The following is a 20,314-nucleotide window of genomic DNA, read 5'->3' as shown; positions in this document are numbered from 1 at the left end:
AATTCCCTTGCTCAGATCTCTCTACCATTTTTATCTATATATTATAGAAGACAATTATATATCCAGAACCGAAATTATCAATCTTCATACTCTACTGAGAAGGAAAAGATACCCCAACCATTCCTTTATCCCACTCACAGCACATCAACACAGTTATGAAGCTCGAAGAAGCGTCCAAGATTCTGAAGAATGGTCAAGCCCAGGTGCATGAGTCAACAGTATCCTTCGAGGATCGTGAGGGAAGCTTAGAAGCGATTTCGGGTACTCCTCCCAATGGAGGACGCCATGCCTGGATGCAGGTCATGGGTGCCTGTGTTCTTACACAAAATACATGGTAAGGCAACTTTTTCCTGTATAACTAGACTATTTCATTGTCTGAAAACAATTAGCTGATTCTTGTTATCCAGGGGTCTTGTAATGGCTCATGGAGCTTTCCAAGCAAGCTATTCTCAAACTGTCCTGCCTACTACATCGCAATCAGCCCTTTCATGGATTGGCTCGGTTCAAGCATTTTTTATCTTCTTTGTTGGAATTTTCTCCAGCAAGGCTGTCGGCTCTAGTCACTTCCATCATGTTACAGGGGCTGGATTGATAGTACAACTTCTAGGGCTTGTCATGACCTCCATTAGCACCAAGTACTACCAGTTTTTCCTGTCTGAAGGAGTGTGTGTAGGTATTGGGTCTGGCTTGCTATTTGCTCCTGGGATTGCCATTGTGGCCTCCTACTTTTCAACAAAACGTCCGTTGGCTATTGCAGTCGCCACTTCTGGGGCGGCTATAGGTGTGTGAATTCTGCCCTTCGGAATATATAACTCCACTAAACAACAATGTTAACTTTGAACTTAGGTGGTATTGTTTTCCCAATAGTAAGCTATTGGCTTATTGTTGCTGTCGGCTTTCCATGGGCAGTGCGGATAATCACATCCCTTGTGCTCTTGGCTTCGGGCTCGACTCTATATACTCTCCAACCATATCATCCTTCAATTCCTCAAAAAAGAGGACCATTCATTAGACTTGATGGGTGCAAAGATGCCAGTTACTGTACCTTTGTGGTTGGAGCCATTCTAGGACTCGTTGGTGGCTTTGTCCCATTCTTCTACATCCCAGTATATGGCCTTTCGCTGGGGCTGAGGACTGAGCTGGCCAGCTACTTTGTTAGTGCAATGAATATGGCAGCTTTGATAGGAGGCTTCAGCCTAACTGTTTTAGCTTCAAGGTAAGTATCAGTAAGTGCATATCTAAGTACGTGATGTATTCACTAATGTAAATAGGCTTGGAAATCTGAACACGGCCGTCTTTTTTACAAACATCTGCGGGATTGTCTTTATTTCTCTAATACTCGCGGTAGATCCAGTGGGAGTCATTATAGGATCATTATTCTATGCCCTGGTAGCTGGTTATCAGCTAGTACTCCTATTCACAGCCATGGCATCCATAACTGTCGACACCAGCCCAAGATGTAGCCAGGGCCGGGCTGCCCTTATCCTTGGTTCCTTTGGCGCATTGCTCGGCACTCCTATCGCCGGCGGCATTTTATCCAAGCAGGACGGCAATGCGCATTCCATGGACCCTAGGGATTGGAACTTTACCTTGACCTTACTCTTTTCCGGGGCGCTTATTTTCCTTTGTGGTGTGTTCATGACTGTCACTCGTGTTCTCAAAACTGGTTTCCGGTGGGAGAAAATTTGAGGGGTGGAAGATAGACTTGAGTGGTGTGATTTGATTTTTACGAGATATATACCAATGGGCTCTGTATCAACCCTCCGCTTCGATATTACCAACTATTTTTATTCCCCTTATTGCGCCCAGCATACTCATGAGTTCCAGGATTGTTGCGTGGTTAAGCCTTGATCATCATGATATCCCATTTATCATTTTCTCTCAAGTGAAACTTTAAAACAAGCCATTTGCCTGTGATGAAAAATTACCTATTTTATCTTTTTCTTTTATCATATGTACGTAACCCAGGCCATTTCGGGGAAGCGAATAAACTTCTGTTCCTAACTAAACGGAAGTAGTCTGCACCTGTCCCAGCAATCCAGTATATTCGTACGGTCGATTTAAGCTATTTTTAGCATGAGCTAATCCACGGTCCTAAGCAATACAGAACCCGGTTGAACCAGGGTTGCTGTAGCCACGAGGCATCTGTTATCCAGGAACCAGATTGCGTGTATTCACACTACATAGTTTCCACTGTTAAGGCTTCGGGAGTATTGTTGGCAAATGTTTGGTGATCCGGTGGATATAATTGGGTATAAACCATGGTATCAACGGCTTCCCCTGAGCAGGTGAAAGTGAACCACTAGTAGTCATTCTAAGATACAATAGAAGTCCAAACAATGCCTAAGCAAGAGGTATCTCTAGTCGTAAACTAGCCGGCCAGCACCAAGACAGCCCTCGTCAGAGTGGTAGACGTCTTCGAATCATCCATGAAGCAGACTTAACGTGAGTGCAGGCCGCATGGCTCGTCGTCCACTATTCACGTGACAAATGTGGCGGTGCAGGTCGCTGAGTGTGGCGTCGGATTACTAACAGCCCAGCCGCGGTTGGTTTTCCGAGATCTTCCGCTGGAAAAGTCACCCCACAAGTTCAGCATCATCCATCGTCATCACTATCACAACATCCATGACCGATGCTCTTTGCTGCGGGACAGGCCAGCCTACAATCCAATATCGACAAGCAGATCAAAGTGCTGTAGGCGCCTTTTGGATTGTGGTACATGCATGAGCTAGGCGCGACGAACTTTGCTCTCTTTTTCCTTGTGATCCAGCAACTCACTACAGAAAATTTTATATCACATACGCCACACGAGAAGAGTGACTGAATACAGCATCGCCAATAGAACAACTCGGTTGTCAATATCAGGCCGAAGATAGTTGTACACGCGTGTTCGCAGCCATGACGACCAACAGGCCTTTTTTAGCCAACTTTCTCGCTGCCTTCAGGGCGCAAACCGCATATAAAACAGCGCCTTCAAAACCCCCTTCCCCGGGCCCGTCGTCATCACATATCGGTTCTTCGTACGCTCCGCCATCCGCCTCTTCAAATACCGCCGGAGCTCGCACAATAGGAAGCAAAGCTACGGCAAATCCAGCTCCTTCGAATCCACAACAGTCAAACACCAACTCTATTGCTGCCGCTGCCGCCGCATCGTCAACATCAAACCACTTCTCCTCCCATCACCACTCCCATCATCATCATACCCATGCTCATGCCCATACTCATTCGCATACTCCATCTCCTTCATCCCGCGCCCCAATAAGCTCTACCAGCCATACTAGCTCCTCGGCAGCTGCCCAGACATCCACAGTTTCCAATTCCACGACCTCTCCGATACCAGTTCCAACACCTTCATCTTCAACCTCTGCAGTCCCATTTTCGTCATATGATAGGAATAGACGGGGAAGCGACAGCAGTAGTGGTAGCGGAGGGTTTAGGGATGCTCTTGGACCGGAGAAGTGGTATATTGGGGGTCGAACAACAAGTGGAGAGGAACGACTATATCAACTCGGAATGGTGACCAAGGGTGGTGGTAGGCTAGGAGGTGGAATGCGTGTGGGCAGCGTTGACCAACTAAGCCTTTGACATGAAGCCGGGGAAGTACAGAACACCTTGGCCTTGATTCAACCAAAGTTGACAGCCTAATTTCGTTTCCACTGCCGTGAACCAGTTTTCGTTCTTTTTATGAAGCTTGGGCGTTGTACGTTCCTGGTGATTTTTATCTTTGTGTTTTACATTAACGAACTATCATTGTAAAAACATTATTGGCGGGCATTCTTGGGTGCGGTATAGAATTTGATCCTTCATCTCTTCAGCCTCATTTTCTCAGCATAAAATGCTCAAGTTTGTAACTATATACCCTTCGTTGAATTTTTATGACGTCACTATCTATCAATTTCCTAGGCTAACAGCTCTAAATAATCATATGGCGTCTAGTCATAACCCAGGGCGTCATTTCATCCATGCATCCAGACTACAATATTTAGCCATCCATCAGCATATGCTGCACACCGTGCCATTTCTTCCAGGGGTGCACTCATTGGTACTGCGGCTCCATGTAATATCGGTGTAGCCATATTTGTATCCTTATCGTCTGGGAACAAGCTAGGAGCTACAGAATGAAGAGCGGTTCCAATAGTTTGAATTTGCTTCTCAGTTCCCACCGACACTGTAGAGATTTTTGGTGGAAATTGGGATTGAACGACCTTAATAGATGGCTTCTCAGACCCTGGTGCAACGGGCAGATATATTCGCAGCGGTATGTTGCGGAATGGAGTTGATATGTTTGGTAAGAGTGTATTATTAACTCGGTGAAAGGTTTGAAAGGAGTCTTGAACGTGTTAGAGATTTATCATGTTGAGACACCAGAAATAGGCAGGTGGTACACATACGTTCTTGTATGGACGTCCAAAGTTTATTTGAGTCTTCTTTTGAAAGTGTCATAATGCTCTTCCCTGTACCGTTGCGAACAAAATCCGCCTCCTTGACACTATTCATAAAGAAGTCATGCATCACCCTCCCCTGCTCATCAAGGCCAACAAGTTCCTGATCAGGCCAGTCTTGAAAGTGTAACGTTAGTTTCCAAGGAAGGGTTTTCCGACATGGATACCTTGTATCCTTATCATCACTTTGCTCTAGTGCTGGCTCTGTGCTGGCGTATAGATCGTATAGCAAACCAACGGGGTAATGCCATTTCAGCGGAATCCCTTCAAATGAGAACCAGCCTTGATATGGGTATACAGGATCAGAGCCAATAAGGTAAGGTTTGAAGAAGTCGAGTAGCCTAGGTAATAGAAAGGGTAGGTATGAAAGACGAGGGAATGATATCTATAATTATTGTCAGTGTGAAGGAACATTATCAGAGGGTATATCAGGTGGGATATATGATTCACAATATAAGGATCCGCCTCGTCAAATACTCTGCATTCCGACTTTGACAGATTTATCTGTAGTGGCAGGCAGCCTTCCCAGATCTGTTGCCTGATAGTTTGTGAGGCCGCAGCCATGACTTGGTTCAAGATCTATACTGCCCCTCTACAAGAGGTGCAGCCAGTTAAGTTGTATGCTCTCAGGACGTAGGATACAACACGTTGTAAAGCAAATAACGGTCGAGAGGGTCATAGTCTATTAGTAAAAGTCACCGCCGAGATGTAAATGTCGGTTTCAAATTGATGTAGTAATTGATATGTTTGTTTGCTCAAGGTTCCAGAGACACCCATGCACGTGACCAGTATCGGAGCCCTGCGTTGCTCGCTGCAAGATACCGACTAATATGACAGCCTAAAGTATAGCATGTAAACTGTTAAACGAAGTATCGATGACCAGTTTTATCTCCATACTGTAGATGTCTAGGCGTATGTTTACTGCCTAATCAAGTATAGAAACGTCAACGTCAGTACCAGCCAATAGCTCGCCGTTTATTAGTTATCATTTTAGAGAATGATTGTGAACATGGAATAGATGAACAACGGAATACAATTTTATACACCTCAACATCAATAAGACCTGTCTTTTAAAACTAAGAGACTGTAGATATACAAAATTGCCCCAGCTCTAGCTCTAGCTTCCACTCAACCACGCGTGACACAGACGCTTAGAAAGGCTATCGGAACATTAAATTGTCAGCAATCAAACCAGAATAATGTGAAAATGAAAATTGATAGCTGCCAGGTAATCAGGGGAAAGACATACGTTGTCCTCGGGAGCAATCAATCTATCCCAGTAGCTTCCAATGATAGGAATGTTCATGAGAATATCTTCTCGGATACGTGGGACATCTCCAAGGAAGAAGATGGCGAAGATGCCGGTTGCGGCACCCATGGTAGTTGCCATTGGCATCCTATAGATCGGGGGTAGATATATTAGCGGACCCAAGTCCAATGGCCGCAGCCGCTTCTGTTCTCCCACCACCTGCCTCAAGACAGTAGCGCGTCTCCAGTCACATCGAGAGCCATTCGACTTACAATCTCATGACCTGGGTAGTAGTGAGTCCAGCAATCTTGGTTGGGACGGTGTATCTATACGATAGAATCGGGGGGATTAGCCGTCCTGCTATTTCGTCTGGGTGTTTGATTCTGTGGTTGATGGCTATCGTCTGGCGACTCACTTAGGCGCAAATGGGGATCGGTAGGAGCCGAATGGCCCAGAACGAGGTGCTTGGGAAGCCTGTTTGATCGCGTTAGTGAGACGGGATCGGTGAAAATTACTCGATAGTTGGCTTTGCCAAAAAGTGGTAGAGGATGTGGATGGGGGAGACTGGGTATGAATTGTCCAACAGCCAACAGTTCGGCAGAGCAGATTCAAGATTAGGGCGAATCGTAAGGCTAAATAGAGCATAATTGACCGACTTACCATTTTATATGGATAGGGAATGTCTGCGACGTCGATAGAGACAGCAATTCAATCGAATCGAGGTTCATCTTTCTAACTTTCCGTTTTCTTCCATGGTAGGCGGTTTCGCGTGATGAGTAATCATTCAGTCACGTGTATGTTGTACTTAGTCATCGTGACTATCAAAGTGTGCAGGATATTATTGTTAGAGATAGCCAATAATTGAGTATAGAGAGGGCTGAGAGAAGATAGTTTAATTCATTTTCATTCAAAACAGTCTATACAGTAAATAGGGCTTACAAATTGAGTTCTCGAAGTCATCAAAAGCCTAGTGTCAAAGAATGGCTGAACAAGGATGCAGGAGCAAACAGCAGATAAGAAAGACATACAATTTCGTAGCTGCAGTCGCATTGCATCATAAGACCGGAAGCAAAAGCAAACGAGCAAATAATCGAAGATTCGCAACCAGGAGAGGCAAAAATATGTACGAAGTGGCTGCAGTGGGAAGTGTCTCCGCCCACCTGCTCGCTGACAATCTTTCCTTATGTAAATGACGTGCGAGGCATGTCAGGACCTATTTCAAATTCATCTTCCGCCCCCTCCCCATCATTCCGTCTAGCGCCGATTAAATTTGGGCAAAGGCCGAAAGTGTCGCTAAATATTGGATATCAAATAGCCGTCTATTGTCGGATCGCCCCAGGGTATGGAAACCACACGCAGGCAAGGGTATAATCATGGAACGCAGCATGCATGTAGCAAACATTATTGCCAACAGTTTATCAAGGGACAAAACATTTAGCGCGAGGAGTGCAATTAGTAAGGAAGCTTAGCAGGCAAGACGGTCAAGTCCAGGCAAGGAAGAAAAGCATTGCAGACAAACAGGCCAGCCAGCAACGAGCGTCTTGAAAGAGGATAAATTGAACAAATTATGATATAACAGTGATGATTTTTCTTTTCTTTTTCTCTCCCCCAGGAACCAAAAAAAAGCCCAAGTGTAATGTATCGATCGCGAGCCGCCCACCGTGTATGTAAAGAGCGAATGAAAGCAAGACAATAAACAAACAACAACTCGCATTATCCCCAAAACGAAAGGAAAGTCTTTCGTTTCTATGCCAAACAGTGCTTTCCACCGATGAAATGAGCTTTTTTTTTCTTCTCCCTCTCCCGCCGATTTTCTCCAAAAGGAAAGGAATGAAACTAAGAAAGGGGGAAAAAAGTACAAATCAGGGGAAGAAAACACGTATTAAGACATATTTTCCAGACGAAGGAAAATAGGGGAATAATACAAATAAGCCAAAGGGGGAAGTGTATAAAAACAACAACAATAAAAAGGGTTTATAAAGGGGGACAAGTCCTCGTCTAATGATCTCACCGATGTATGCAGCAGTTAATAACGAAAATAGGGAGAGGATAAGCAGTAAACGGAAAGGAATGAACGACAAACTCCTTACTTGGACGAGATCGCAAAAGGAAAGACCGTTGCAAAGCAGATATCCCACAGAGAGGAAAAGAGAGAGTAAGAAAGAGAAAAACAAATAAATGCTCCACCCGAGTCTATAATGCTGGTTTCCATTTGCTTCAATTTTGATGGCGATGTATGATTTCTTGTCGAGTATCCGGACCGTGCCCCGCACGGGCGCTCGACCACTAATTGGCTGTATGAGACGGAATGTATTAAGGAGGAAGGTCGAGATCAAAGGGAAACGAAAAATTGTAAGGGATTAATAAGAGAAACTCGTTCACAATTCGGCCGTCACAGAACTCTAGGTAAAAAAGTGGTATCGAGATAGGCTTGGAGTCGCTTTAATCGTCCGTCATTGTCTAGCAGGCTGAACGGTTCCTGTTAATGTTGTGTTAGCATGCAATTCCATATTGTCATTTTGTTTGGTAGATGAGGGTATACGGAGCGGTACGTACCATCACCGCTTAAGCTGGTGGATGCAAGGTAAAGACCGTTCAAACCACCATTTTCCTGCTGTCCAGCAGTGGTGGCAGGATAGTACTTGCGATCAGCATCGACATGTGCATGCATTCCGTCATTCACTGGTGTCATGGACGTAGGGTAGACTGGCGGGCCGGGCATGTAGTTCTCATGCGAACCCGATTGAAGGACAGACCAGTCAATGTTCTGCTGCGGCTGCTGAGGATGAGGGTGCTGTGGTGGTGGATGTTGGGAAGGAGCCTGTTTGTTATCGGAAGTATTCTTAGCATCGATCGGAGGAAGAGCAATACTGGTCGACTGGCCAACAGAGTCAGTTCCAGACTGCATATGGAACGACGAAGAGTTGTGTTTGGGATCAGCCATCCAGGTTCTCTGATGCTGCTGCTGATGCGGAGGGTACTGGGCAGTAGTAGTGCCGGCGGTAATCTGGTCCAAGGGGCCACGGGCCAGACCGCTACTACCACTCTGTACCGCTGGCGCATGAGAAGGCATAGGATAACTGAATGGCTGATGTTCTGCGAAGCGGGGTTGATGGCCAGGAGCCATTGTAACCCCATGCCCACTCGCGGGCGCTTCCCCAAACGTAGTACCACCAATACCATTGGGAAGTGAGATGGGGTTACTAACATCACCCTGATTCACCGGTTTAGGCACAACCCCCGCTGCCTGAGCTTTCTTGAGATGAGCGTGAGGGTGAGACAAGTGACTGATTCCTGTAGGATTGCCTCGTCGGAGAGAACATTTCTGGAAATGACGCTTGAGGATATCGCTTCGAGAGAACGTGTCTTTGCAGAGAACACACATGTAAGGGCGATCGCCAGTGTCTATAAATGAGGTTAGAATTTAAAAGTACTCGCGCTTGCTCGGGAGGTAAAAGAGTGTGACAAAAAACAAGAATGGGAATGAAAAGGGAAGAGTCTGGTTAAATTTATCAACTTACGGCGCAACAGATGTCGCTTTAGATGCTTTGCGTGAAGATATGTTTTGTTGCAGTGTGGGCAAGGGAATTTGCCATCAGCATCCTTAGCTGGAATAGCGGTTCCCTTGGCAGTCCCGTTTACACCATTGGTGATAGCTGCACGCCCTGGAACGCTAGGAAGGATGCCTCGTCGACCTTGCGAGCCAACAACCTGAGTTCGTGGTGCATCCTTGGGAGGATACGCGGCGGTTGAAGCGGACATTGCATCGGGTGCCGCCCACATTGGGCCTTTATCCTCAGCTCCGGTGAAAGGAGCACCGGGCATACCATACTCATGCCGTCTATCTCGTGGCGGAGCAGGTGCAATTGGCTGCGGATAGGCTTGGGCGCCAGTTGTTGGTGGCAAGAGGCCATGTGAAGGGAACTGCTGCTGCGGCTGCTGGTGCTGGCCCAAGAACGAGGCCGGTGGTAGACTGTTCACGGGAGCATGCGTTGCCATTGGCGCGGTGGAGGCTGCATAGACGTCATGAGTAGAAGTGACAGGATACCTGGGCATATCATTTCGAAATGGCTGCCCCAAATATGATGGCATTGGAGAGTGAGACTGGGGATGTTGGAGAGGAGGGAGTGTGTGCGGCTGCGGAACCTGGTAAGGTGAGTGAGCCTGATACTGGTGAAGATGTGACAATATCGGAGGCCCCTGTGGAGGAATCGAGGCTGACGCCGGCCGCGAAGCCTGCGTTCGAATGTTCTGATCCATGACAAGCGTGGATGGGCTGTGGGCTGATGGTCGATGGCCGTTATAAGCAGTAGTAACAGGTTTTATGCTATCTCCCAGCAATCATTGATTGATTCCTCCTCTAAGCGCGAGAGAGGAAAAGGCGGTGTCAATATCGACCGGCAGAATTGGAAATCCCGAAGATGAAGAGACCCCTGAAGCGCGCGTTAGCCGAATTGCTCTTCGTTGTTTCTTTCCTTTTTTTTTTTTTTATTCTTGCTATTCTTCAGCGACTCCTTCAGCTTTGACGAACCTGTAAGGACAGTAATGATGGATTGGGTTGTAGTCACAGAAGTCGAGGTTCGGTCGTGATGAGAGATAGTAGAGCTATGAAGAAGATCGATGGTGAGCGCCCTGTTGCAGATGCGTGGTTCTGTATCCACAACGGAAAACGAGAGGAAAGCGAGAGGTGAGTGTGTGTAAGAAGGTCAAGGGACGTTTTGGTCTTTTCTCGAAGGAATGAAAAGAAACGAAGAAAGAAGAAAGTCAGGAATGGAGACCAACGAAGAGGGTCCAGGAGGGGTAGAAGTAAGTAAGGGCGTTCAGGAACAAAAGGGAAAAAACTGGAGAGGTCGTAAGTTTAGGCTTGAAGAAAAATTTAAGAGGAGCAAGAGAAGAAGCAGAAGTTAGAGCGACGATGATGCAAGAATGCCGGATAGGTGGGCATCAGCATCTTTTTTTTTTTTTTTCCCTTCCGGGATAACTTCTTGGGACGACCTTTTTAGCCTTCTCCAAGTCTCTTTTTTTTCTCTTTCTTTTCTTTTTCTCTCTTTTTTGCTCCTCTTCCTTTTTTTCCCTTTAACATTACTTCCCAAGAGCGTGGAAAGATGATGCTCCGTATCCACCAGACAGACAAGGGTGGGTCTTCCTCCATCCAGAGATATCAGAGATATATATAAGTTTTTTTCTTTTATATATCTGGCACTCGTGGGAGAGGGAGTCGACCTAGGTGTAAAAGAGAAGAGATGAGAGAGAAAAAGAGAGGGATTGTAAGGATAGTAATAGTCAGGGCTGAGGCGAAGGCCGGACGGCGAAAACATGACGATACCAGACGCCTCCGAAAGCAGAGGTTCCCTGGTTCGAGCGTGTTGCTTTTTTTGCGCGTGGCAAAGGGTACAGATCGGGGTCAAGGGAAGAAGAAGAATGGTTGGTGGTAGGTTACGTATGGCACGAAGCTGCTATCCTGTCCTCGCTCTTCGGCTGCTTCGTCTCTTTCTCTTTTGGTTTTCTGGGGTTGTAGGGCAGAAAGGCAAGGAAATCTGGTTGCTGGTTGCTGGTAACGACAGGGGAGCCAGCAGCTTATGGATCCGCCACATACATCGAACCGTTGGAAGTGGCTTGCAGCAATCTCTCTCTGTATCTCCTGCGTGCGGGTCGACAAAGGGAAACAGATATAAAAAAAAATAGACTTACCAAGGCAGCAAAATAGATGGCCAAAGATCGTGATGTCAACGGAGGCTTGGGTCCCTGGGGACGAAGCGAGTTCCCGAGGGTCTTAGGTGGTGGAGGAGGGGGGTTCCTGGTCGAGGACTGGAGCAAGCAGAACTGCGCTGGAGCCGAAACAACACCGCAATTGCGACTGGTGAACGCGGTAAGACAGCGAGCGGCAGAGCAGGCAGCGAGATGTCTAATGCTGAGAGAGAACGACACGCAGACGGGCCGCAGTTGCTGAGGGTTGACGAGAGAGACGAAGCTGAAGTCGGGGTTGGAGGTGAAGAAAAGTCGACGCGTTGAAGATAACAACAGCAGAAAAGAAGAAAAAAAGTAAAAATAAAAAAGGGCGGAAGAAGTCCCGAGGCGGGCGTGGGCTTAAAGCGGCGGTGCGTGGGCGGCAGTGGTACTTCCGTTTTAGCGGTGAGACCCGTGCCGCCCTAAGTACCTCGTCTCCTTGTCTTGATATCGTGATCTTGTTTATTATTATTGTTATTATTTTTTTTGCGCGTACGGAGTATATCACGGACAATAATAAACAGCAGCAGCAGGCATGACGATAGCAGAGGCATACCCAGCAAGTGACTGACTGACATATCCGACGATGAAACGGGGGGCCTGGGAGGGAAGCTGCCCAGGCTCCAGACAGCCGCCCAGCGCAACCTCCGACTGCCAGCTACACAGAGAGACATGACGAGCAAGGAGCACAAGGAGCACAAGGAGGTGCTGTCATGTACCGCCCGGATTGTCCGATAAGGCGAACAACAGCTAGCTCGTTGTAACCCAAAGCAGAGGGGGAAAAAACAAAGGGGGGAGAAGGTGAGCCCCCCCTGCGAGAGGTCAAAAAAAAAAAAAAAGAAAAGAAAAGAGAAGAGAAGAAAAGAAAAAAAGAAAAAGAAAATAAGGAGGAAGAAGAAACGAAACGACCTCAGAGATCCTTGACCCCGGCTTGGATCTGCGAATGGGATTGCTGCCTGCAACCGCCAGAAACAGCTCACACCCTCACGAGTCACCACATGGCCGAGTTATGCTGTCAGGTTCTCCTTACGTGTTTCCAGAGACTTGCTCAAGAAACTCGCTCTTTGATTTCTTTTTCTGGTTTTTGATACCCGATTATTGTTGAGAAGCACTTTCTTCGCTCTTCTCCTTTTGGCTTTACACCCTTTCGCCCGGGCGTGGTCACTAGGGGAATAATAATGTATGCGTGTTGCATGCTCGACCGTCTGTGTCAAGATGACATAGTATTCATTTTTCATACCTGCGCTAATCTCGGAGCTTACAGAACAAGTGGTCTTTCAAGGTCTCGTTTCTTCTTCAAAACCCCCGAAACGTGCATTTGATGTGAACCCTGCATGAGATTGCGAGAGTGAACGACTATTTTGGGGCGCCCTGAGGGGGGTATTATATGACTTGCACCATCACATACGGAGTACCGTGGAAAGGTCGATTGCTACCTTCCATCGTATTGTCGTGAACGTGCTCTCCTCGATGACTGGTGAGCAGCCAACCGCGATCTCCATGGGAATTAATTAAACAGGTACTCCGTATTGCTGGGCTTTTAATATTATTGTTGTTATTACAACAATCCTTACGATGTAATAGGAGAGTGGCCATGAATGATTACTATTCTGGCCCACCCCTGATAGTTGGGGAGGCAGCTGTAACGAAACATATTGACTGATGGCCCGAATGACTAGGTCAGGACATGGCCCTGCACAGCATACAAGGGCCGCAGAGCTTCGGAGATCACCTTCAGCAATTGATCAAATCGGGGGAATTATTTGTATGTCATCGAGTTGTCGAGGGAGGAGAAGCAGATAGACGGGAGCTTTATTGGTGAAAGTCATAGGTGGAGAGAGACGCGGTTAACGCTCCAGGCTGTTTGGTTCGGATAACGCTTCCCTTGCGGAGAACTACGGAGTCACATCCCCATTTCATGCATCCAGGATCAGGCCATAAGGAACATGCAACAACAGGGTCACCAAAAAAGAGAAAGAGAGAGACAAGCAAGAAACCAAAGACAGCCATGGGGGGGAAAAAAGAAAGAAAGAACGAAAGGAAGAAAAGAAATTCCCTCCAAAAAATTGAAATATGACTTCACACATGATAGGAACCGTGCTAACAAACAATAGAATGAAGCGTCGATAAGTGAAGCAGCGCAGCACAGCAACTATTAGGTGCAGAGACTACTTATCCACAAGCGGAAACCCGGAAAAAGCAATGGAACAGACCACGGACCCTTGCTAGAGCTGGCGGCCATAGAAGCCTCATGGAAGGAGCATCGAATCACACTAACCACTCCATCTTTCCTGCTAAGATCCTGAGAGAGGAATTCGTGGTTTTCTGCCAGGCTGTCTGATCTTGCAGCAGCATGATAGTTCAGATGGCAATGGCGCCATTGATATATCTCCCATTATCAATCCTATTTTTCCGTCATCGGTTAGACGGCACAAGGCGAATTAATTGAGTTCGTTCCTGCTCAGAAACGAGGAAACGGGACAGCCATTCGGGTAGCAAGGTCGGCATCTACGCACGCATCCATCCATCCATTCAACTTTGCTCAATTGGGAATTACCAACTCCCTTCGTGAACGAGAGCGATAAGAAGTCGTTGGTATCTCTTTCAGAGCAAGGGTCAGCTGCCATAGACATATGGGCTCCTACAACACATACGGAATCTTTTTGTATATCTCTCACTGTGCTCCGTACCCAGCAAACAACGTTCGGTGCATCCCCACTGATTCCCAACGTTGCGGAAACCATCTTAAGCTTAAACAGACGCTGGTGGATGGGTGGAGGGAGGGTACATAGACGTACATTATTGCGACATGTACAGAGCGGGATGAACGGTCGTCGTCCTTTTTGGACCTTTCCTGCAAAACAAGATGAACATGCTGATGGAGTCTGGAGGATGTGGACTAAAAAAGAAGGATGGAGCTGCGGTTTAAGCAATCGCCTCTTGGGTTCGACTTCTTGTACGTGCGTCTGTGGGCTCTGCGCCTCGGGAACCTAAAGAACGTGCTCATCGAACTCACCAAGCAGTCAAGCTGGTTCGATATCAACAGAAGCGTAAAATACGAAGCATCATCCGACCGTCAAGAACTGAGCGACACACTACTCGACCGAATAACACCTAACACCGACGACGAGCCAAAGAGTAACTATGCCAAATATGTAAGTACCCTGTGAGTGACATTTGCCATAAAGCCAAAATAGATTAATGGTCCTGCTTGACGTGAAAAGTTGCAGATTGCTATTTCTGTCCCAACCTGAAACGAAAAGGAGATACGAGAACGAAGGGACAGCATGCTTCATGGGTTCCTTCTTCTCACCCTTCGCGAAAATCGATAGTTCAGATCGTGATAGCATTCCGAACCACTCAGCTCACAGATTCGCCCATTCGTCCACCTTCCCTTCCTTTCACCCGCTCTCGTATACGTTGGATGAACGATATTCCGGGGTTGTCGTTTAAAGGGGGTGGACACAAGCAAGCCCAAAAGAATCACTTCCGTCTCTCCGGCCCTCCATTCTCAGCATCACTTTCACCCTGCAGCTTCTTGACTGAGTTTTCCAGCACAGATACCAACTAAATGATTACGCCAGTTTTCATCAGGATAATAAATCATAATTAAAACTGAGGAAATATGAGCGTCTCGAAACGAAAAAAAGCCGAAAATTCACCCACGGAAAAAGCTGCCAAGACGTGACGTTCTGAAGGTGGGATTACATAAACAGCGCTAGTACTCGTTTAGGCCGCATGCCTCGGTGAACTTTCCTGATTTGGCAGTCTTCGCAGGCTGGTTGCAAAAACTCATATCAAGTTTGAAAAAGCCAGCAGCCAGCGAATAACTAACCACGATGTACGATGATGTGATGAGATGGCGCAGCTGGCGACCCGATGTTACTCCGTGACCTTACTTATGTGGTGTTCTCCTGCCGCTGTATCATGATGAGCCGTGCTTATCTGGCATAATCTAGCATGCAAGCTCGCTCCTTTCCTTTCCCACCTCCCGTGCGAGAAAGCCGATATCAGATCTACGTGCTGCCAATCCAGGAGAGACATAATAGTATTACTACCCAAGACTATCATGTGCTGAAGAAATCTCTATTATGACAGGCGTGGCCCCCTCGGCTAGCCAAACAAGATGCCGGAAGTTTCAAGGGCTGGCTCAATGGTTTGCAAAGCCTCCTCCTCATGGTTCAAGTCGGGAGCTCTCCATACCACTTACATGTGGTGGCGCCACGAGCACTATGTGGCTTACTACGAAAGAGCTGGGGAAAAGGCGAAAGGGAAAAAGGAATGACGAGAGAGCCCGCCAACTACTACCCCTAGTACTAGTTCGGGGTACTACGGACAGTCCGAACACAGGCTTCAGAGCAGCATAAGGACTATACCTATAGCTGGTCGTGGGAGATGTGCTGCCAAAGGGCGCCATGTTGTCTAATTAATTTTTCAGGCTAAAAAAGCTTCAAACCATCAGGTTGCTCCGCTCAATCTCCGAAAACAAAAAGCACTTTCTGGACGGGGAATATTAAACGCCAGCCAACCTAAATTTTCTCATACCTGGCTCACCTTCTTTTCCCAAGACGATCAAAGCGTCGGGTTCATATTCCACCCAACCCAAGTTTGACTTTTTCTTTCTTATCAATGTTGCTGGTCGAGGGAAAATCGATCGAGTTGGCCAGGAGCGAATGAGAATCTGAGAAATTCCCCTTGACACGCCCGGGGTTTTAGCAAATCCAGCCGAAACTGCTAAGAGACATTCCCCCCATCCCCTTTCCAAGGGTGAGCTGCTGGTGACGTATATTCACATCTCCAGAAACACTTCTCTGCTTGCTTTATGCTGCTCGGCCTTGCTCCGAGAGGCTTTCGCGAAGTCTGCTTCAACATGCATTAAATGTACACGTGATTGGGAGATAGCCCATGCTTCGTCTCTCAATCAACAGATAAATGATTATTGCCACACAAAAGAAGCCTTTATTTTTTATTTTTTTTTTAACTAATGGATCAGCACGATGCTGATAAAACGATAATAAAATCAATGATGCCCTTCTTCTGCCATCACCCAACAACGATGGCTTCTTGTGGCTTGAGAAGGAGAGGGAGGAGACGAAAAGATAGGGTCGAATGACGTTTCGACCTTGAACAACTAGTGGATTGGGCGATACTTGAGTCAGTCATTTCGTCTGAGCGGATTTTCGAAAAACCAAAAACGACAGTTTAGTCGGCGATCAAATTGATCAAGATCTCAAGAGAGTTGATGATGTGGCTTCTCCCCAACTGAAATCTTATTTTATTGTTTTTTATTCTTTTTCTTTTCAACACCTGGGCTTTCTCGGTAAATCTTCCCTTAATGCTTTCACTCCAATCTTGACTCTTATTGCCACTATGTCGGTGTGAGGTTGTACAAAGTGCATGCTTCACTGTTTTGTACGTTCTCATTTCCTGCTTTATTGAATTTTCCTTGTTCACCACCCAAGTCGCGGCGTCTAACGGAATCTCCAGTTTTAACTCTTGTATGGGCTTAGAGGCAAACCAGCCCACCCTTCAAAAAGCACAAGGACGAAAAGGATTTGAAATAAAAATGACAATACGAGCGGCCAGCAAGGAAGCGCATGCATGCTGCGTGTCATAACTACCTCATCCGTCCTAGCATGGCCTTGATTGCTCGAAGCTCGTATCCACCAGGACTCCTCTTGAGCTTGAGGTTCAGCATGCCGGATCCGCCTTCCGCTGGCCCTCCCTGGTACCACGCACTCTGGCTAGCATGGGCATGGGCAGTTCGGAGAACGGAACGATGTTCATCAACTGATCTGCCCCAGCGTCTCCTTTCTATAATCATCACCTCCAAGGGGTAACCAAGATACATTCGCCGGCTGGCTCTGGGTTTTGGCTCCCAGCATAAGTTCCCGTTAAGGGGTAACGCGGTAATGCATTTCAGCCCTCCCCCTTGCTTTCTCTTGACCAGAAGACGAAGACGCAGACGACGAAAGACGCGAATGAATGAAATAGCCTGGGAGAAATTGAATAAACAGAAAAACAAGCTTCCCAGGTTCCACCAGATTCCACTCAGAGGTGCCCACCTCCTGACTGGGAACTTCGACGATTCGGCCGGTTTGAATTCTCTCTGGCTGACCTTAAAAATTTTCCTTGGGCAATTATTCGACGACCAGCGCGTTTTGGCGTCTTTTCCACATGAATTTCTCCTGTGGGCCGAGGTCCAAGATCTCCAGTTTCTTAATTCTCTTTCCCTTTCTCGTCTGCGAAGACGATATTCGTCCAACGGCAAACTTTGACTTCCGACTTGACAGGCCCGGTTGGCTCCAGTTCTTCTAGAATTTCTTACCCTTCTTTCCAATTTGGTGTGCCCTTTGCTTTTTTGGTTCACATCTCGGACGTCTCACCCTTTTGATATGACGATGAGCTTCAGAATCGTAGGGCGTTTCTTCCTCTTGGATGCGTTCCCTGCCCTCTAGCCAAATCCTCCAATCATGCGGCAACATCTCCATTAAACTTGCGCTCATCGGCCCCGAGAGAGAACGTCAAACGGCCTGCTGAGCGAACGGGGATGGCCTTCTCTCCTGTGTTAAAGTTGCGCCATTTACGCAAGCCAAGCGTACTTACTATATTATCTACTTTTTTTTATCTTCTCTTTTTCTTTTTTTTTCCTTATGTATCTGCTTGATACTGGGATTATTATTCCTTTTTCGCCTTCCTGAAATGGTGTTCCCGTGACCCCTGTGTGCCGTCGGCGTAACTCGGAGGTCGACCTTTTTCCGAGTGCGTGGTAATTACCTTATTTTTATTTTTGCAGCCACTACCACATACCACCGCCGGCCACCACTACCCAAAGGAGCCCAGCCAGAGCGGAGTTACTCTTATTTTTTTTTTTTTTTCAAGTTCATGATGAACATGCGATGTCGCCCGATAGAAGACGTCGATTTAGACCTTTTCCCGCAACAAAGAAGGCCTATGCGATGAGGCAAAGACATATGTCATGGCGTTTGCAGCGCGAGCGCGATTTCAGACACGGAGTGTCTTTCTCCTTTCTTCACTTCGGGCATCGCGCACACCGCTAATCCTGAGACGAAGGGTGGCAGGGGAAAATGAATTATCATCACCATTATCACGCCATATGCCGTGGCTCACCATATTTGCAGGCTCTGACTCAGGGGGTGACTTTGCCTCGTTATTCCAACTATGAAAGAAACCACATGGGTTTTTAATTCCCACCACCGGCTTGTCGCTCCCGAGACGCGATTCTTGAATCCTTACGTGGGTGGGCGCAGCTAAGATACCCTCGCTGATTTTCAGGATCATCAAAATAAAAAGGGCTGAGACATAGTTATTATCTGCTATAGAGCACTATTATATCTCTAGCAGGATTATATTATCCGCAGCCGCGTGGTTTTCTATCCACTCGCCATGCCCTATGGGCTCCACACTTCAGGGAGACCCATCGTTCTGCACCGGCAGATGTGGGTTGACCACCAGGCAAGGGGGAAGGGGCACAACAGCTCGCTTGGGCTAGAGGGGATGGACATGTGTGCATGTCGCAGGTCACTCTCAATTTCCACCGGTCCTTACCTAAGCAACAACGTCTGTCTGGGGTACTCCGCTATTTTCTCCAGGTAAGTATCCATACATCAAATCGCGATGTTGATGGACGGAGTCATACTCCATTCACCGTTGGGATTCCATGATCGGGCCGCTCGTTGGAGATGTGGGCAGTGGGCCATACTAAACATGTAGCTTCACGGCTCCGTCACTTACGGGACATGGAGCATTTGCACTTGCGCTGAAATTCGGAGAAAGCAAGCCTATGCAGTGCTTTTTTTTTTTTCCAAACTCCCTCTGGAGCATTGATACCAGCTAATCCTAGGAAGCTTCCTGGCAGGGACATCTTGAAGAATTAATTTTAACAACGTTCATACCCTAGTCAGCCTAATAATTAAAGCCCTGTAGCCCTATGTACTCCGTACTCTCGGAGTTTGTATTCTTATTCTCCACAACCAAATCGTCTAGAGGTTTTTCGTGGTCATAGTCATTACCAAGCTAGATATTCACAATATTGGGATCACCAGTTTTCAAAAGATTATCTATTATCCCTTACTCAACTTCATGGGAATACCCCGGACAGAAGAGCACTTTAAATTTTGTCGTCTCAGGCATAAGAATGTCTATCCTTCATCCTATATGGAGTTCTCATCGTTAATAAGGCCATGTATTTATCGGGAGTCAATGACTCTAAGAGAGAACAGGCAAGAAAACCCACTTACTGATAGTAACTCGGCCATCCCATGTCTTACCTGGCAGTTGGAGCTTGCCTGTTGACATGGCCAAATGCTGCATACCTGTGAAACCAGAAACGCCAGTGTGAGCAATGCAGCATCTATATGCTAGAGGTCTATGATCTGTATGACTGGACATTGTAAATCACCGAATGTTGGGTGATATGACATGCGCTCTAACTAAGTCAACGAATTATTTCGTTGATCATCGCAATGCGGCCCCCTTAAAGGCTAGCCATACATCCTCTACTGGCGCATCACATCGTACCTTAGACTGATGCTAGAAAATTTACGGGCTACCATACTCTCCACCGCTCTGTCAATAAAGGTTTTTGGATTGTAAGATGTTCAAACATTGGTTTAGGGAAAGGTACGGATAGCCCTGCTTGTTAATGTCTCTAACGACTCTTTTTGAGCTCATCACAAACCATTTCCTGGGATGCTCGCTGTACCATGAAACACTCAACATAGTAAATCAACAAAAAGGGCACTCAATAGAAGGGTTGTTGTATAATTTTATTTGTATTGCGTGGGCTATCCTATATACTATCCTACTCATCAAATTTCCTAACCTATCCCGACATTGAAAAAAGGCCGTTAAGATATCAAAAAGGTATCGTGCT

At 46.8% G+C, this 20,314-nt stretch overlaps 9 protein-coding genes across 13 annotated transcripts in view; 3 read left to right on the top strand and 6 right to left on the bottom strand.

The window, feature by feature from the left end:
- Positions 1-155: 155 nt before the first annotated feature.
- On the top strand, positions 156-2,511 carry TERG_04875 (uncharacterized protein; the record flags this gene model as incomplete). The annotated part of the gene is made up of 4 exons (XM_003234233.2): positions 156-334; positions 408-781; positions 847-1,216; positions 1,272-2,511. 4 exons carry the CDS (start codon positions 156-158, stop codon positions 1,687-1,689), a joined length of 1,341 nt encoding a protein of 446 aa, XP_003234281.1. The 3' UTR covers positions 1,690-2,511.
- A 387-nt stretch (positions 2,512-2,898) lies between these two features.
- Positions 2,899-3,585, top strand: TERG_04874 (uncharacterized protein; the record flags this gene model as incomplete). The annotated part of the gene is made up of 1 exon (XM_003234232.1): positions 2,899-3,585. The coding sequence occupies one exon, from the start codon at positions 2,899-2,901 to the stop codon at positions 3,583-3,585; it is 687 nt and encodes a 228-aa protein (XP_003234280.1).
- A 371-nt stretch (positions 3,586-3,956) lies between these two features.
- Positions 3,957-5,006, bottom strand: TERG_04873 (uncharacterized protein; the record flags this gene model as incomplete). Its single annotated transcript, XM_003234231.1, has 3 exons — positions 3,957-4,330; positions 4,392-4,827; positions 4,893-5,006. The coding sequence occupies 3 exons, from the start codon at positions 5,004-5,006 to the stop codon at positions 3,957-3,959; spliced, it is 924 nt and encodes a 307-aa protein (XP_003234279.1).
- Positions 5,007-5,593: 587 nt separating this feature from the next.
- TERG_04872 (uncharacterized protein) lies at positions 5,594-6,354 on the bottom strand (the record flags this gene model as incomplete). The annotated part of the gene is made up of 4 exons (XM_047748335.1): positions 5,594-5,602; positions 5,692-5,839; positions 5,964-6,017; positions 6,107-6,354. The coding sequence occupies 4 exons, from the start codon at positions 6,352-6,354 to the stop codon at positions 5,594-5,596; spliced, it is 459 nt and encodes a 152-aa protein (XP_047604315.1).
- A 599-nt stretch (positions 6,355-6,953) lies between these two features.
- Positions 6,954-11,459, bottom strand: TERG_04871 (uncharacterized protein). Of its 5 annotated transcripts, XM_047749885.1 has the most exons (6): positions 11,383-11,424; positions 10,223-10,296; positions 9,213-10,124; positions 8,900-9,096; positions 8,248-8,512; positions 6,954-8,170 (listed from the first exon to the last, which is right to left on the bottom strand). In XM_047749885.1, exons 3-6 carry the CDS (start codon positions 9,949-9,951, stop codon positions 8,145-8,147), a joined length of 1,227 nt encoding a protein of 408 aa, XP_047606434.1. In that variant the 5' UTR covers positions 9,952-10,124; positions 10,223-10,296; positions 11,383-11,424; the 3' UTR covers positions 6,954-8,144. The 5 variants fall into 5 exon arrangements, with proteins under 5 accessions (XP_047606434.1, XP_047606433.1, XP_047606432.1 ...); XM_047749884.1 differs by having other exon boundaries at positions 9,213-10,296; positions 11,383-11,459; XM_047749883.1 differs by having other exon boundaries at positions 6,954-8,512.
- A 2,400-nt stretch (positions 11,460-13,859) lies between these two features.
- TERG_12200 (uncharacterized protein) lies at positions 13,860-14,162 on the bottom strand (the record flags this gene model as incomplete). Its single annotated transcript, XM_047751194.1, has 1 exon — positions 13,860-14,162. The coding sequence occupies one exon, from the start codon at positions 14,160-14,162 to the stop codon at positions 13,860-13,862; it is 303 nt and encodes a 100-aa protein (XP_047606431.1).
- A 168-nt stretch (positions 14,163-14,330) lies between these two features.
- Positions 14,331-14,588, top strand: TERG_04870 (uncharacterized protein; the record flags this gene model as incomplete). The annotated part of the gene is made up of 1 exon (XM_003234228.2): positions 14,331-14,588. One exon carries the CDS (start codon positions 14,331-14,333, stop codon positions 14,586-14,588), a length of 258 nt encoding a protein of 85 aa, XP_003234276.2.
- A 2,447-nt stretch (positions 14,589-17,035) lies between these two features.
- On the bottom strand, positions 17,036-17,242 carry TERG_12199 (uncharacterized protein; the record flags this gene model as incomplete). The annotated part of the gene is made up of 1 exon (XM_047751193.1): positions 17,036-17,242. The coding sequence occupies one exon, from the start codon at positions 17,240-17,242 to the stop codon at positions 17,036-17,038; it is 207 nt and encodes a 68-aa protein (XP_047606430.1).
- A 3,054-nt stretch (positions 17,243-20,296) lies between these two features.
- TERG_04867 (uncharacterized protein) overlaps positions 20,297-20,314 on the bottom strand; it is a gene marked incomplete at both ends in the record, with an annotated part of 2,647 nt that continues 2,629 nt past the window's right edge. Inside the window, one exon of the mRNA XM_003234225.2 lies at positions 20,297-20,314. Coding sequence (XP_003234273.2) covers positions 20,297-20,314 — 18 coding nt within the window.

This window comes from Trichophyton rubrum, assembly GCF_000151425.1.
Source record: "Trichophyton rubrum CBS 118892 genomic scaffold supercont2.5, whole genome shotgun sequence".
Classification (NCBI taxonomy): domain Eukaryota; kingdom Fungi; phylum Ascomycota; class Eurotiomycetes; order Onygenales; family Arthrodermataceae; genus Trichophyton; species Trichophyton rubrum.
The sequence above is the reverse complement of the archived record's forward strand: the minus strand, read 5'-3'. Positions and strand labels throughout refer to the sequence as shown.